General features: G+C 35.3%; 1 protein-coding gene across 1 annotated transcript in view; it reads left to right on the top strand.

Moving 5' to 3' along the window:
• The window catches only part of LOC148944075 (uncharacterized), an 81,364-nt gene that overhangs the window by 55,498 nt on the left and 9,102 nt on the right, over positions 1–16,764 (top strand). The window contains exons 6-10 of the mRNA XM_089100201.1: positions 4,973–5,066; positions 8,204–8,307; positions 9,794–9,935; positions 14,108–14,313; positions 16,558–16,763. Coding sequence (XP_088956327.1) covers positions 4,973–5,066; positions 8,204–8,307; positions 9,794–9,935; positions 14,108–14,313; positions 16,558–16,763 — 752 coding nt within the window. The remainder of the gene's footprint in view (positions 1–4,972; positions 5,067–8,203; positions 8,308–9,793; positions 9,936–14,107; positions 14,314–16,557; position 16,764) is intronic.

The raw sequence follows: 16,764 nt of genomic DNA, 5'->3' as shown, positions 1-16,764 counted from the left end.
TCGTCAAGATACAAGTGAAGGTGGGGATTTGAAGGAAAAAACGAACAGGAATGTAAGAAACACAGGGATTCTGTTAAGTCTCTTAACAGGATCGTATATCTCGAAAGATGATTTTCTGTATCAAAATCCGTACCCGTATCTTTTCCGTATCTTAACCATGAATATGAGTTTTGAACCGTCCATCGGACTGTTAATTTAGTACTACTGATTTTTGACGTCCCAAAAGCCGCAAAAGCGGCTTTTTTTTTAATGTTAGTGCCACTGAGAGGAGAGGAGAGGAGGTGGGATTTAAAAAAAAAAAAAAAAAAAAAAAAAAAAAAAGCCGCTATATGTGTTTTTTTATTATATTTATTGGATCGTATGTATATTTTGAACATCTTATCTTAATTTCAAATTTTAAAGAAAAATAATGAAAAGAACTATAAACATGGTCCTAAGACCAGTGGAATGCATTGAAGAGAAACACATGCGGGGTTTGGTTTGTATAACCAACAAGACGTCTTCAGAGCAAACGACAAAGAAATTTAATTCCAAAAATGCTCCCCAAATTAGCAATATTTCGTTCTAGTGGATAGTAACAAGCTTCTCGTCCTGGCAATGTTTTTGCCATACGAAATAGCCAAAATACTTCTCAAAGGAGGTTCAAGAAATATTATCTTTCAGAAAAGTTCGGGCTGCGGTATTTGTGGTATATCACACAACGCCAGTTTACAATAGCAGAAAATCTAAAAAATTGAGTTTCTAAATCTAAAAAATCTAAAAAATTCGATTCCTGTCGGGGGTGTTCTTTCTTTCTGTTGCCCTTTTAGATTGCTTCAGAAACTTATTCTAGGAATACGGTCTTTTGAAAGGGAGTGTACGCTGATCGGTTTTAAGTAACTAACACAAAGTTGTTTAAAATTGAATGAGATTAAATATATTTCTTGATTTTGCAGATATAGAATTTATAGTTTAGAATTTGCATTAAAAAATATTATAGTTTAGAAAATGCATTGAAGAGAAACACATGGGGGGTTTGGTTTGTATAACCAACAAGACGTCCTCAGAGCAGATGACAAAGAAATTTAGAAATTAAAACTAAGCAAGAACAAGAACTGCGTGAACTTAGAGGAACTGAAACAAAGCAAAAAAATAAAATCCAAAGAGTACAAGGAAACTAACCCAAGGTGAAATAAAAAGAAACGGAATGAAGTTAAAACTAAGCAGGAACAAGAACTACGTGAACTAAGAGGAACTAAAACAAAGCAAAAAAATAAAACCCAAAAAGTACAAGGAAAACTATACCCAAACTGAAATAAAAAGAAATGAAATTAATTTAAAACTAAGCAGGAACAAGAACTACGTGAACCTAGAAGAACTAAAACAAAGCAATAAAATAAAACCCAAAAAGTACAAGGAAAACTGTACCCAAGGTGAAATAAAAAGATATGAAATAAAATTAAAACTAAGCAGGAACAAGAACTACGTAAACTTAGAGGAACTAGAACAAAGCAATAAAATAAAACCCAAAAAGTACAAGGAAAACTATACCCAAGGTGAAATAAAAAGAAATGAAATAAAATTAAAACTAAGCAGGAACCAGAACTACGTGAACTTAGAGGAACTAAAACAAAGCAATAAAATGAAACCCAAAAAATACAAGGAAAACCATACCCAAGGTGAAATAAAAAGAAGCACAATTATGCAAACTAAATACGCATTATTGTAGGTATGCAAGTTCTTAGGTATGCAAAGCAAATTTTAAACTGTAATAAGGTATATGGCTAAATTTGAATATCAAATATCATATTGTCGTAAAATTTTTGTTTTGCGTTGACTATGAAGAATTAAAACCAAAGTTGAAATTTGCTCTATTTTGTTTCTCAATGCTCTTGTGTTTCGTTCAAGAGCGGATCCAGGATTTTTGTTCGGGGGGGGGGGTTTACCCGATTTTTTCCCGTCCTTACAGGTATTTTCGTCTTTACAGGTATTTTTAGACTAATTTTCGACTCGGTCAAAAATTTCGGGGGAGGGGGGTTTAAACCGGGTACCCCCCCCCCTGGATACGGCCTTAGTTTCGTACCATCTTACGGTTAGATTGACGTAAGGTCTCACGTAAGACTTCTAAATGTCGTAGGATTTTGTGTGAAGGGATGAACATAATGGCAAAATTCAATTGAAAAATTCCGAAGAAAGGAGACTATTCGCAAGTACATTCTAGTACGCACTTAGTCAAATTGGCCACTTAAACCATATTGTATAGCCATAGGATCTAGTATTTCTTGGTAATGTACAACACACGCCAAAGCAAAACGCAGATAAATAAATAAATATAGTGCAACGAAAAAGAAACGAACTAAAAATAATGTTAAGTACATAAATTGGTATAGAAAAGCACCGAAAATAACCAGAAATTGTAAGTACAGAAAATTGGTAAAAAAAAATAATAACCAGATTGGAAGTATTGGGTATCATGTTAGTAGTGTCTTTTAAGTACTTTGACCTAAAACATTGTCCTTTAATGTTTGAAAAGTTGGTCTTAATTGACCCGACATCTGAGAGGCTCAAATGCGTGTTTCAAAAGTATTATTGCTGGGTTTTTTTAGATTCCTTTCTAGATGCCTTATCTAGGGGCCAACAATTGCTTCCCTGACAAACTTTCTTTAATTTTTACTTTAAGGACGAATTTTGTTTAATTTTTTCATAAGCCTTGTATTCCTAGCCATATAGCCTCGTGGGGGAGGAGGGGGTATATGATGCTGAATATGCTGTTCTTGTTTACTATTGTTAGTTGACTGTTATTACCGTACGACGCTGTTAGGGCCCCTGTGAAGAAAGTCCCTGCTTTATCAAACAGTTCGTGGTCATGAACTGTAAGTACGAAGGGACGTGGCTAAATAGTAACCGAAACTCTAAAAAACCGAATTTTGATATCAATTGGTATATCAAAAGAATTGATTTATTAAGTTGATTCAAAATATGCAAGATTCATTAAGTTCAGTTTTACCTTTCCAAGACTATGAGCCTGAGAAAGTTTGCCTGAGTTTCAGAAAAGGGAGAAACATCCCCGAAAAGCCACGAATCCTAATGATAATTACACCATCAGGCTCTGCGTATCAGAGAACCCTACTGTAGAAGTTTCAAGGTCCAATCTTCAGAAATGTAGGATTTTGCAATTTTTTCCTAAAGAACATCACAGATGAGTATTTATTTATTAATTTTTCCCAGGGTTGACCGTATTGAACCAGTGGTCCTAGAATATCAGGAGAGGGCTCATTCGAGCGGAAATTAGAAGTTCTAGTGCTCTTTTTAAGCGATCAAAAAGAGTGGAGGGCAGCTAGGCCTTTTTCCACGCCCCATTTTTTCGCCAAAGCAGCTCGATCAAAATATTGAGGTAGCTTTTTTCCAACATAGTTGAGGGATCCAACAACCATGCCTTAAGAGATAACCTGACCCCTCAAAGCCCCTGAAGGAAGGTCTTGAAACTATGAAATTTGGCCATTATTTACGTAAAGTATTTGTTATTGGGAAGTATGCCTTAATTTTTCATGTGATAGGGGGGGGTGAATTTTCTGCTGGGGAATATTCTACGGGGAGAATTTTCCATGGAGAATAAAGTTTCCGGTGGGTGAACTTTTCAGGGCATATTTTGCACTGGGGGAATTTGCCAGGATTCTTGCGCGATTTTTTTTTCATTTGTCATACCTTCTCTTTGCCGACTCAATTTCAAATGTGGAGATGTTAATGGTAACTGCCCGGGGTAAATTTTCACCTGGGATTGAGTTGTTTAGAACAATGGTTTGACAATGTACCCTTTTTTAACTTAAAACATTTTAGGTACCCCTTCTAAGATACCGGTTCTAAGTAAACTATAGCTAAAGCATAAATAAAATTGCCAGTCCTAGAGTTAAAGGATTGTTTTATTTTTTGTTGGCCGGCCGCGTACCCCCTAAAAGTTTTTGCTTACTCCAAGGGGTACGCGTACCACAGTTTGAGAACCACTGGGTCTAGAGGATGTTTCCGTGGAGCGGGAGCCTGATTTTCGGGCATTATTTAAAATACGGTCAGAAATCAAATAAAAAACAAGTTTTTCAACTGAAAGCAAGGAGCAGCATTAAAAATTAAAAAGAACAGAAATTATTACGTATATAAGGGGGTTGCCTCCTCCTTAATACCTCGCTCTTCATGCTAAAGTTTGACTTTTCGCCCGAATTCTTTAAGAAGGATTCCCGGAAAACATGGGTCGGTTAATTAGAACAATAATAAGCTTTTTTAAATGTATAAAAACTTTTGCGTTAAGACCGAGGTATTGAGGAGGGGACAACCCCCCTTATATACGGAATAATTTCTGTTTGTTTTAAGTTTTAATGCTACTCCTTACTTTTAATTGAAGTCGTCTAAAACTGCCCGGCCATATATCCGATTACGGAAAACAATACTCGGATATTGCCCCACTCTCTGGGAAATATCTTCTACCAAGCTGAAGCTATCAGCTTGGACAAACTTTGCCAACCTACCTTAAGTTAAGGAACAATCACTCGCATATTAAGATAGAAACTCACTTTTAATTGCCAAACAACGATCAGGACAAAAACTGAACTAAGCCAAAACTTCTATCAATCAGTAATAGAAAAATTGCAACCATGTGAGAAGGACTAACCAATCAGGAAAAATAATTCTACGGAAAGGGGGAAAAATTGGATAGAGGACTTGAAGTTCGGTTTAACCAGCTTCATCGAAGTAATATAATTAGTCATCCTTCACTGTAGTTAACTACTGAATTTTTATTGAATTTAGCTACGTCTGACTCAACCACGCAATACTGAATATCAGACAGAATTTGATATGTTATATTTTGTATATAATTTAGGTTAAATATATATAATATTATTTATGTATATTTTATATATAATTTATATTATAAAGGAAAGTACTTAGTTTTGTTTCATATTCAGATGATTATTACTAATGGTTGTATTTTATTGTTTTGTAGAGTTTTCAAGAGAAGGTGAGGTCTTTATATGCTCCCTGGATGAAAGGACAAGAAAATTTTGATGCTGAATATAATGAGTGGATCCTTTTCCTGGGTAAGTCGCTCAACTAACAGCTTTCTTCTGTTATAGTTGTAGCGCTAGTTTTGGTAAGTTGTGGTAAGGTAAAGCTTTTCCTGAGTAAGTCGATCGCGGAACGTCTTTTTAAGTCGTATGTAGCGATTGTTGTGGTAAGGTAAGGCTTTCCCTGGGTATGTCACTCAACGTACTACTTTCTTCTGTTGTAATTGTAGCGATAGCAATGGTAAGTTGTGGTAAGGTAGGGCTATGCAGATCTACTTTGAGAGAAGCTCTTGCTAAATTCCCTTCCCGTATCTCAGCTGGTCTCTCCCGAATCAGCTTACGAAACAGGACTTCACCACTCTTAATAAAAGGCCCTAATGTTAAAGCTTTATTTCTTCTCAGCGCAACTTAGTTTGTGATTTTTTTTATCAAAGAATATGAAAGCTTTTTTGAAGTAAATGATTCTAATGATTTTAAAACAAAGAAGTCTGCAAAACTGGACAGTAAAAAGTAAAAAAAGATGCCGTTGGCTGAATAGCTGAATATTCCTGAATAGCTTGAAAACTTTCGGGGAAAAGGAGGCTCTGGTATCCCCCCTCCTTACCGGAACCATGGAAAATTATTTTAAAATACGCACTTAACTGCTGTAGCTTGTGGTAGCACAGCGGATTGATGTGCTTGGCAATACGGGGCTCAGGGATCGATGATCGCCACGGCAGGGTCGGGAGACAAGGTTGCCACTTGTCCCTGTAAAAAAGAGCCTGCAACTGAAACGTTGATTCGTGGCCCTGTGTGCCAGAAAGGGTTCTGATGGATCTTTATCCCTTTTTTCATTTCGCTGCTGTAACTAAAATGGGAAATCTTCATAGTCGTTAGCCCCTTCCCCCTCCTTCACTCCGTAACGACTTGAAACAATTGGAATGCAATCCCGAGTATGGCCATACTGCAAAATCAAGAAAAAAATTGGGATCAGAACACAAATATAAATTACTAGTTGTAATATTTTAGGTTTGGCTATTCGAAAATACAATTTGAAATTTTAGGTCTGTTTACTGAGATGATGCAAAAAAAAAGTTTATGTTAAATCATTTAACTTTTGTTTTGTAAATTGGGGATAAGCAATTCATAAATAATAAAATGATCTTGCTGCACACCAGTGCTTCCGGGATTCCCCAAATATCTTCCACATAAAATTTGGTTCCACAAAATCCCCCTGAAAATTAAAGTAAACAGTTAATACGAAATTAAAACCATTAATTTTTGTTAATGTTGCTTCTTGGGGAGATGTTGGAGAACCACATATTCTTCAGGAATACTTTAGGGAAATCCTGAACAATTTTACTTAATCATTTAAGTTTTATTTTGAAAACTGAGACAAACAATTCATAAATAATAAATGATCTTGCTGGACATCAGTGCTTCCGGGATTCCCCGAATATCTCCGAAAGAAAATTTGGTTCTACAAAATCTCCCTAAAAATTAAGGTTCTTAGGTAAACAAAAGTTAATATGAAATACAAATCATTTGTTAACTTTAGTTCTCGGGGAGATGTTGGAGAAGCAAATTTTCTTCAGGAAAATTTCGGGGAAAGCCCAAAATTTCGTGGATAGGTAAAGGAATGCTTTGCAGCAAGGTAATTTTTTTTAGGTATATCTTGTTATACATAACGATGCTTTTCGTCAAGATGTAAGTGAAGGTGGGAAAGACAGCTGTACAAATCGTGGTGGTGATGAAAATGATGCTGAATATGGGTATCCAATTTACAGTTGGATGTAGACTATATTGAATGTGGGGATCTAATTTACTACTACTGCTAGATTTACATTCAAGAAATGCAGCGTTTTAACTTGAATTTTATAAAAATAATTTTTATGAAAAAAAATTTGTATTTTTATAAAAAATAATATGTTAATTATCTCTTTCACTCTCCCTCTCTTTTCTTATTTTTTCTTCTTCTATTTATGGAAATAAAATCGGTTTTAAAGTAGTTCAAACTCTATAACCAGTTCGGTTTATCCAAGGGGTAATGTTTTTGAAATTCTTTTCAGGGGCAATGCTTATGTAATTTTGTTGTGTCAGAAATAAAAGATCTTCGAAATTTAATTTAAAAGGAAAACAAAAGAAAAAAGCTATGTAGTAATAGATAAAGATTTGAATTAAAATCCCGAAGAATATTCATTACAATTTATTAAACTCAGCAAACCTCCACTGTTAAGGACTCAATCTAAGTAAGGACGATTAAATGAAACTCAAGATTGATTAAATTTGAGGAATTTTGAATCGTGCGTTAAAAAAGCTAGACTGAAAACAGAGTTAGAGGATGGAGAGACAGGTTAGAGGAAGGAGAGATAGAGTGAGAGGATGGAGAAAGAGAGTTAGTAAAGAGAGACAGGGTTAGAGGAAGGGGAACGAGAGCTAGAGCATGGAGCGATAGAGGTAGAAAATGAAGAGACAGAGTTCGAGGAAGGAGAGGCAAAGTCAGAGGAAGGAGAGCCAGAGTTAGAGCAAGGAAGGACAGCTTTAGTGGCAAGAGAGACAGAGTTAGAGGAAGGAGAGGTAGAGTCAGAGGAAGGAGAGGCAAAGTTAGACGAAAGAGAGATAGAATGAGAAGATGGAGAAAGAGAGTTAGAGGAAAGAGAGACAGGGTTCATAGAAGGAGAAAGAGTGTTAGACCAAGGAGTGAGAGAGTTTAGAAGATGGAGGGGACAGAGTTAGAAGAAGGAGAGGCAGAGTCAGAGGAAGAAAAGGCAGAGTTAGAGGAAAGAGAGACATATTTAGAGGAAGGAGAGGCAGAGTTAGAGGAATGGGAGACAGAGTTAAAGCAAGGAGAAATAGAGTACGGGGACAGAGACACAAAGCTAGAGGAAGGGGAGACAGCTAGAGGAAGGAGAGGCAGTGTTAGAGGAAGGAGAGACAGAAGTCGGGGAAGGAGAGTCAGAGTTAGAGGAAGGAGAGACAGAGTTAGAGGAAGGAGAGTCAGAGTTAGAGAAAGGAGAGGCAGAGTTAGAGAAAGGAGGGGCGGAGTTAGAGGAAGGAGAGACAGAGCTAGAGGAGGGAGAGGCAGAGTTAGAGGAAGGGGAGAGGGACAAAACTGGAAGGTAAACTGCCAGTTTCTACTGTTTCAAATACACAGACTTGCTGAGCCTTCAATTAATATGTTTTTCTTTTAGATGGAGTTGGTGTTTCTCAAGAATCATTCGAGTCTTCCCTCAATAACGTTCGGAGTAAAAAGGAAGAATTGGCAAAAATCAAGGATGATCGTCTGAAGTTACAGGTTACGAATTATAATTTTACATGCTTTTTTACATTGCAAACCAAGACCTTATATTATTAGACTCCAACTGTGGGTAGGGTGTATTTGGAAGTATAAACTTAAAAGTAAAAACATTGATATACTAAATACAGTTCACCTATATAAGCCTATTTATTCTCGAAATATTGTGATAAAAAGAGCTAACCCTAAAATTATCGCTTTTTTGCAAATTTGAATGTCTTCAAAAAAAGGGGAGGGCAGCAAAGTTGTTGTTTATTGTAAGTTGTTACGTTGCTCTTTCCTTTCATTTGAAAACTCATTGCTTTTATTTCTTTAATTCCTTTTTGGTCAATTTCATATACAACTGACTGTTTCTATGTCATTTTTTTATTTTCCGTTGCTCACTTACTAACTTCTCCTATTGGATGATTACACCTTTGTCGCACGTATTGACTTATTGTGCTTTTACACAGTATGTTTACCTTGTTCATGCAATCTCCTGCTATAGGATGAATAGCATCTGCTATAGGATGATCATACTTTTGTTGTAAGTTAGGACTTACAATGCTTTAACGCGTATTTATGTTGACTTTAGTCAGGCAAGCTTTGGTTATAGGATGATTAGCTCCTGCTATAGGATGAATGGCTTCTGCTATAGAATGATTGTACTTTTGTTGTAAGTTTGGGCTTTTTTTTGCTTCTTCACGTATTTATTTTTACCTTGTCGATCCTGTAGGATGAGTAGCTCCTACTATAGGATGATTTGCGTCTGCTATATGATGATTAAGCTTATGTTGTAAGTTAGGACCTATTGTGGCCTTACCCGTATTTTTGCTTACCTCGTTGATCTTAGCTTTATGCCACTTATTTCTATATTTATTCTAACGCCTACTCGTAATTGTATTCTTATAAGTTAGAATATTCTCATTTATGGAAGAATAAATCGATTTCTCGTCTTGTTTGGATTACTTCACCCTTTTCTATCCTTTTCTCATTTTGTTTACTTTAATAAGAAAGAAAAAAAAGATAGAGTTGATATTTTGAATCAAATCGGATATTTAATAAACGATTTCATCTTACCTTAATATATTTGAAAAAAGTTATGGATTACTTTAGTTGAAATTGTGTTTGGTAACATATGGTACGAAAAGAGAAATGCCGAGGAATGAACTATACAAATGCAAGCTTCTGCTATAGGATGATTAGACCCTGCTTTGGGATGAATAGGTTTAGCTGCGGAAGGATTATACTTTTGTTGTAAGTTAGGGATCATTGTGCTTCAATATGTATTTTTACTTACCTTGTTGATGCTAGCTTCTGCTATAGGATAAGTAGTGTCTGCTATAGGATGATTGAACTTTTGCTATAAGTTAGAACTTATTGCGCTTTTACAAACTTTTATGTTTAATTTGCTGATGCTACCTTTATGCTTCTTTGTTCCATTCTTATTTTCTAGCGAGTACTCCCAATCCTATTCTTATAAATAAAATATGTTTTTATTTTACAGCAACAATCGGGCTTAGCGCCAGAATGTGAAGCCCTCACTAAGGACAAAAATGGGCTGCAGGAATACCTAGAAGACATATACAAATACAATAAAGAACAAAGGGCAACAGTTGAAAGGATTAAACAATTGAATGCAGAAAAACGTGAGATTTTCATTTGTTATTCCATAGGGTCTAATACTTCCCCATATATTGAAACAGCTATTTTTAATAGTTTTAAAAATGTTAGTTTAAGCAGGCTGTATTTCAGGTTTTGAACCGAGAGTAGCAAATTTCCCTGTGTTAATACACAGGGTCTATTATTTTCGCTTTTGTTGAAAAAAAGTTTTTAATAGCTTTGAAAATATTAGTTTAAGCAGGCTGTACTACAGGTTTCTAACTGAGAGTAGCAAATTTCCTTGTTTTACTCCACGGGGTCTATTATTTTCCCTTATATTGAAAAACATTTTTAATACATTCAAAAAATATTAGTTTAAGCAGGCTGTATAACAGGTTTCCAACTGAGAGAAAAAAACAACAAATAAGCTGTTTTCGCCCTTTTTACTGGCTTAAATTTTCACGCTTAAGAACCAATTAGGTTCAAGATCGCATTTGTCTATATTTACCTCTTCTTTAAATCTATCTATATTTACCTAATTTATAATAATTTGTCTCTCCAGAATTTCTATTTCCTTGTTAGTCTATATTTATCACTCAACATTAGTAACCCGCTTAAGGAATAGTGTGATTTCGTTATAAAGATGCGTTGCAGACATTAAATAGCGAATTAAAGCGCATTTTTTGGGACTGCCCCACTCTTAAACGAATTTCTGTTGGTTTTAAGTTTTAATGTTGCGCTTTGCTTTCGTTTGATTTTTTCTTTTTATTTGATAACGTTAAAGTAGAAAATCGTTTTAATTTTCTTATTCGTCTTAATATTGGAGGAATACCTGGCTACAGGTTAAGAATGGCTACTTGTTCAGAAGAAGAAAAAATCTAGTTACGTTTGACTTTGTTTCTGCTCATCTTAGGTTTTATAGCTCTTTATTTTCCTTGAAAAATTTCTTTTTTCGAAAAGTTTTGTTAGATTAATAACGTGAGCAAGGCGAATAGTGCTAGAAACGTCAAAACGCTGTTGTATTTTTCTTATTCATCTTAATGCTGAAGTAATACCTGGCTACAAGTCCAGAATGGCCACTGATGCGGAAGAAGAGAAAGGTGTGGCCACTTCTGGCTGTCTTATATCTAATATTAAGGAAAATAATAAAGGAGAGGAAGGTGTGAAACTAAGTCAAGGCAAAATCTGCCGTCCGAAGTTAGGGCATTCTTATGCACAAGTCTTGCATCATGATGCACATCTTGATGCACATTTATAGGATGGATAATCCTTATAACTTGTTATTACGAAGAACCCTTATAGAAGTTGTAAGGTTAACTTGCACTACAAGAAACTATTATTTGAAAGAATCCTGAAGAGATATGTACTACAATTTTAAGGAAGAAATTCCCAGAATAATTCGGCTGTGATAATTAAAAGTGCGACACATGTCATTTTGGTCGAAAATGAGCTATGTATGTTTGATGGACCCATGGACCCAGGGCCGTATCCAGGATTTTTACTTGGGGGGGGGGGGTGTTTCACACAAGGATTTTTCTTCGGGGGGGGGCTTACACACGAAAAACCTTAAAAAGCGCATACAAAATTTGTTTATATCCATTTTTGTTACGTTCTTACGATTCAGACAAACATTTAGGGGGGGATTCAAACCCCCTAACCCTCCCCCCAACCTGGATACGGCCTTGCATGGGCCTATCTTGTACCATTAAGAAGATGCAAAGAAATATAAGCCTCTAAGTGGCGCATGTATCTTTTTTATCAGGTCTTGTTCTAACTCAGAATGACAAAAAAGGATTATCTTATGGAGCAATAACTGGCATTTGCCTCCTTTTTTGTCAAGGAAATGGAGACATACGCCATAAAACGTAGTAATTTCGAATTTGTTCGGAATACTTGAATATAATTTATACACTGAAAGGAGCATGAAAAGTGGTTTAGAATATGTTTCCTTTATCCCCATTAGCCTCATCCTTGAGAGCGACCACTGCCAACAAACTTCTTTCCGTTTTTTTGGCTCCCCTGAAAAGTTACAAAAATGACATATGTCGCACTTTATTATCACAGCCGAATTCATGTTCTCAGTCCCTTAACTAAATAAGCAGTGGTTGAATAATGGAAACACGAATTTTACTGTAAATAAATTCTAATGAAATAATTTTGGGTATTTAACTGATGCGATCAATGAGAGAAAGTTAAAAAATTAAATTAATGAAGACTAACACATGTAATAGTAATGTGGATGACTCCTGTCAAAACAATCAGGTAGCAATTCAAGGCTAAATACAGGAAAGTGAAAAAGACAGATCAAGATTAGTTTATATGTTTTTACGATTTTATATTTATATATTATTTTTATTTGCATGCTTTTATTTGTTTGAATGATGCCTATTAACAAATGAACTTTCACAACATCAAACTGTCAAATTAGTTGTTTTCTGTCAGGTAAAAAAAAAAAAATACATATAACATTGTCGTTGTATCATAAACATTGTCGGTACATCATGTTTTGTTGTCAGGTAAATCAAAATATAACATTATATAAACATTGTTTCTCTTCGTCAGGTACATTATAAAAACATACAGCGATGGCTCCGACTGGTCTGTCAACTAAAAATGCTAACAAAAAAACTAACACATTAACAATACACATGACACATTACAATTTTCATTTATTTAGGATTTCAACAAAAGCTGGCACAAAGCTCGTTAGTGGAGTGTGGGTGGTAACTGCTTGGTCCAAATTCACAATATGAACCGGACACTGCCCGTGAAAAGGTGAAAAACAGAAAGAAAAAATTTTTATAGGAATGAACGATTATGAAAAAAGGAGAACAATTATGCAAAGGAATACATAAGAAGATTAATTGTTTACTTATATAAAGGGTTTTCATTATTTTTTGGAAATATCTGACTTGCATCACCTCCATTTTATCGGAGTTTTTATTACCTGGTGTGTATGAAGCAGTGTTGGGAAGTAGTGTTTCAAGTAAAAGTAGCCGAATTAGCTCTTGAGTACATGATTTTGGTTCTTGCTTTTTATTTAAGTACGACCATGGCGTTTAGATTGAAACCTCTGTCCGTTTTTTTTTTTTTTTTCAAAAGAAATATAAATAAGCTGTAATTTTTTCTTATTACCTTATCATTACTTATAATAAGTCTTATTGTAAGCTGAATAAGGCCATACAAAATTTATCCTAAAACACATCACAGTATAAGGACTTAAAAAATAATCATCTCTTCACTCCCCCACCCAAAAAATAGCACAGAAAAAAACAACAACACAAACTTGATTTTCACAAGTTTTCAAAGATACAATGATATAGTATTAGTGGATAATAAAAAAGTCACCTTTTTCAAAGTCATCTGCTGCTTCCCCGGGGATTCAAGGAATTCTCCCTCAAAAAATTACTTCTTAAATTAGAAAGCTGTTGGCACCCTGCTAGAATTTCTGCCACCTCCTTTATTCCTGGATTACATCTGGGGCAAGAATAATCTGCGATCGAGGCCAGATTTTTTCTATCAAACACCATGTTTCTATTTCAAAAAATAAATAATATTTACATAATGATCAAAATTACAAACCTCTTTAACTTGGACATAAAATTCAACGTGTCTGACCTTCTTACTGCCTGGTTCCAAATCTGGATTTCAAGGTCTTCCGTTCTATTCCGAAGCCGAGACATAGGTGATTTATCATTCTCTGATAGTCCTAGTCCCTCTATCCCGAAACCGAGACATAGGTGATTTATCATTCTCCGATAGTCCTAGTCCCTCTATCCCGAAACCGAGACATAGGTGATTCATCATTCTCTGATAGTCCTAGTCCCTCTATTCCGAAACCGAGACATAGGTGATTCATCATTCTCTGGTAGTCCTAGTCCCTCTATTCCGAAACCGAGACATAGGTGATTCATCATTCTCTGGCAGTCCTAGTCCCTCATTCCAAATATAAGATAGTCCATCTTTGGCATTTCTTATGTTTAATATTATTATCTTAATGCCATTGATTGTTATAATAGTTTTTCTTAGTGAATTCAATGTTTTTCGGGGCCAAAGTTTTCTCGGTGAATCCGACTTGAGATTAGTACTACACTTCACGTTGTCCAAGCACCGTACATTTATCTCCACTTTTTAATGTAATTTTAAACTGTTTTTTTTTCTTATTGATTTTATCATCGTCATTGACCTTTCTTTTTATGAACCGTCCTTTTTTTTATAGGTAATAGATTACTTGAAATCCATGGCCAAATCAATGAGTTAAAGAAAGCCAAAGAAAGTCAGCCATTTACGAAGTTAGAATTTGAAAGCCAGCGCCAACAACTTGTTCAGCTTCGGAGTGAGGTCGCTTTAGAAAAAGATACCCGTGCGTCTATTGAGAGAGAAATTGGTCTCTCTGAAACCTCTTATAATAAAGCTCTTGAAAAGGTAAATAAACTTGAGCTCGATGATTCTTTTATCTTCGTGTTGTCAAAGGGGTTGTAAGCCGAGAAAAAATATTAACAAAGAGAAGAAAACGCCCAAATTAGATAAAAATTTTGAGATAGTTTTTTTGTTCTGAATAGTTTAAAATTCCAACAACTATGCCTTTGAGGATGATATAACCCCCCAGAGCCTCCGGATATAGGGGTCCAAATTATAAAATTGGCCTTTCGTTTACATTTAGTACTTGATTGGGAAGTATTCAGACATTTTAGGCAAGGAGGGAAGTTTCTGTGGATGGGTTTCTTATGGGAAGAATTTTTCATGGAGAGGGGAGTATCCGGAGGGAATGAACTTTAGGGGAATTTGCCTGAATTTATATAAGGAATTCGTTTATTTGTAGCACATCGTTTATTTGACTAAATTTTACATGTGAAGGTGTTCTAGAGGAATCAGGTAAGGGGGATTTATTTCCAAGGATTTAAGTTAAATTTTAAACTTTTTCAAGGCTAAAACCAAAATAAAACCCAAAAAAAATGTATAATGCTTATACGCCCTGAGGTCGTAAAGGATTTGCAAAAATCCTTTAAATATCCAAGGATTTGCAAAGATTTGGCACTTTAAGCTATAGGTTTGTATGTACGTCTTAGGATTTTTCTTCAGTTTTAAAATAAGGTTTATTTCTGGGAAATTTCTTTACAGGCCCAGATGAGCCTAATTTGCATTTTCGAGTCAATAAACACAAAATGCAAAAAAAGCAAGCCAATATAATATTGTTAGCCAGGAAGAAAAATGTCAAGGGGGTGGAAAAATGTTAAAATTACTTTTTAACTTGAAATAATCTTCTTACCTTATAAATTTTCTTTAATTCTCTTAAAAATTAAATAAAGGTTATAAACTTGGAGATTAATTGATGCAACTTACGCCTTTCAGAAAAAAAACTTTTAAGAGCACCTCCTAAAACCTGATTCGTCTGCTCCTATGTCGTTTTATAGCGAAAAGACTGGTTAAGTTGGGTAGTTCAGGTTTACACGGAGGAAGGATGATAAAAAGCCAAAAATTATGCTCTGGTCTTCCATCCGTGTCAGACGAAAATAGTTTGTCCTTGAATGGAGTGGCAAGAGGTCATATGAAAGGATTTAAAGGAAATTCATGGGAAGAACTAAAGAGCGAAGCTTTGAACAGATTTCGTTGAGGAGTGTGAGCAGACGTACTTGCCTAAGGAGACTTGATGCGGGAATGAGATTTAATAGTATAATATCCCTTTTTGTTAAAAAAGTGGACTCCGGGTATGTGAGACTTGATATCCATCGTATTAACCGGGCTTCCTTTTTCCCGGAAAGATATAAATGCAACAACGAAAAAAGTCGTTGAGTTGAGAAACGATTATCTAAGGTCTAATCCGTATATAAGTAATCCGTAATAATGGGCCACAAAACCATACCATACCAAAAAATTATATACTAAAAAAATTAAATACCAAAAAAACCATACCAAAAAAGGGCCAAAAAAAAACATACCAAACCAAAAACCATACCAAAAAAATTTAGTCTTGACATAGAGAATTCTTAGAACGTAGAAGAAGAAGAAGAAGAAGGTTCAGAAAATTATTCTCGGGTAAGGGAGGTCAAAGTTGGCTAGAGTCAATTTTTTTTTATTTTTTTCCAAGGAACAGGATGCAATTCAAACTGATCTAAGGAAGAATCCCCCTCTCCCTTTTTTTGAGAGGAAATGAATATTTCGAATATTTCAAAAGAAAAACAAATCAAACGGTTAGGATGTTAGTTCAAATTTAGAGTGAAAAAAAAATTGAGGAAAAGAATCAAATATGTCTAAGATAGTGCTACCTTTCAAAACGTCCAATTGTTAATCTGTTCTCTCTCCTTTTAGACACGCAAGGATGTATAGGTAACTCGGATGTGTTAGAATGCTTTAAAACCCTTGTTCACCCAATGCTACATTCTGCATTCTGAATTTTATTCTGAACTGTGTAAACTTGTTTGATCAGCTTCAAATACTCACTGGCTCAACAGTATGAGGGAATGGAGAACACCCGAACTTTGGCAATTGAAATGGTACTTACGGAATCATAACCCTAGTGCGTAACTAACAGTTTAGTGCCATCATTTTGCTAATCACTGCTTCCCTTAATTAAACAGGTTATAACTGTGTTGATATGGTATGGTGGGTTTCAACCCCTACCGGAGTAACATATGGCTTTCTTGAATAATTGATCTAATTTTTTTTCAGTGTAATGCTGCCGTTCAAAACTTTCGATCGCTAGCCCGAACCATCGGGTTAATTCCTCAGACAGGAGATCTCTGCTTTGACCCACAGGAGTACATAGGGAACACGGATATGCTCGGACGATGGAAAAGTGTTGTTCAACCAGCGCTACGAAATATTCTTTTGGAAAAGAAGCAACGCTTAGATGAATTACTGGGTATAATCAAAAGG

Source organism: Artemia sp. Qi Xiang Cuo, chromosome 14 (genome assembly GCF_049724085.1).
Source record: "Artemia sp. Qi Xiang Cuo chromosome 14, ASM4972408v1, whole genome shotgun sequence".
In the NCBI taxonomy this organism is placed as follows: Eukaryota; Metazoa; Arthropoda; class Branchiopoda; order Anostraca; family Artemiidae; genus Artemia; species Artemia sp. Qi Xiang Cuo.
The sequence above is the reverse complement of the archived record's forward strand: the minus strand, read 5'-3'. Positions and strand labels throughout refer to the sequence as shown.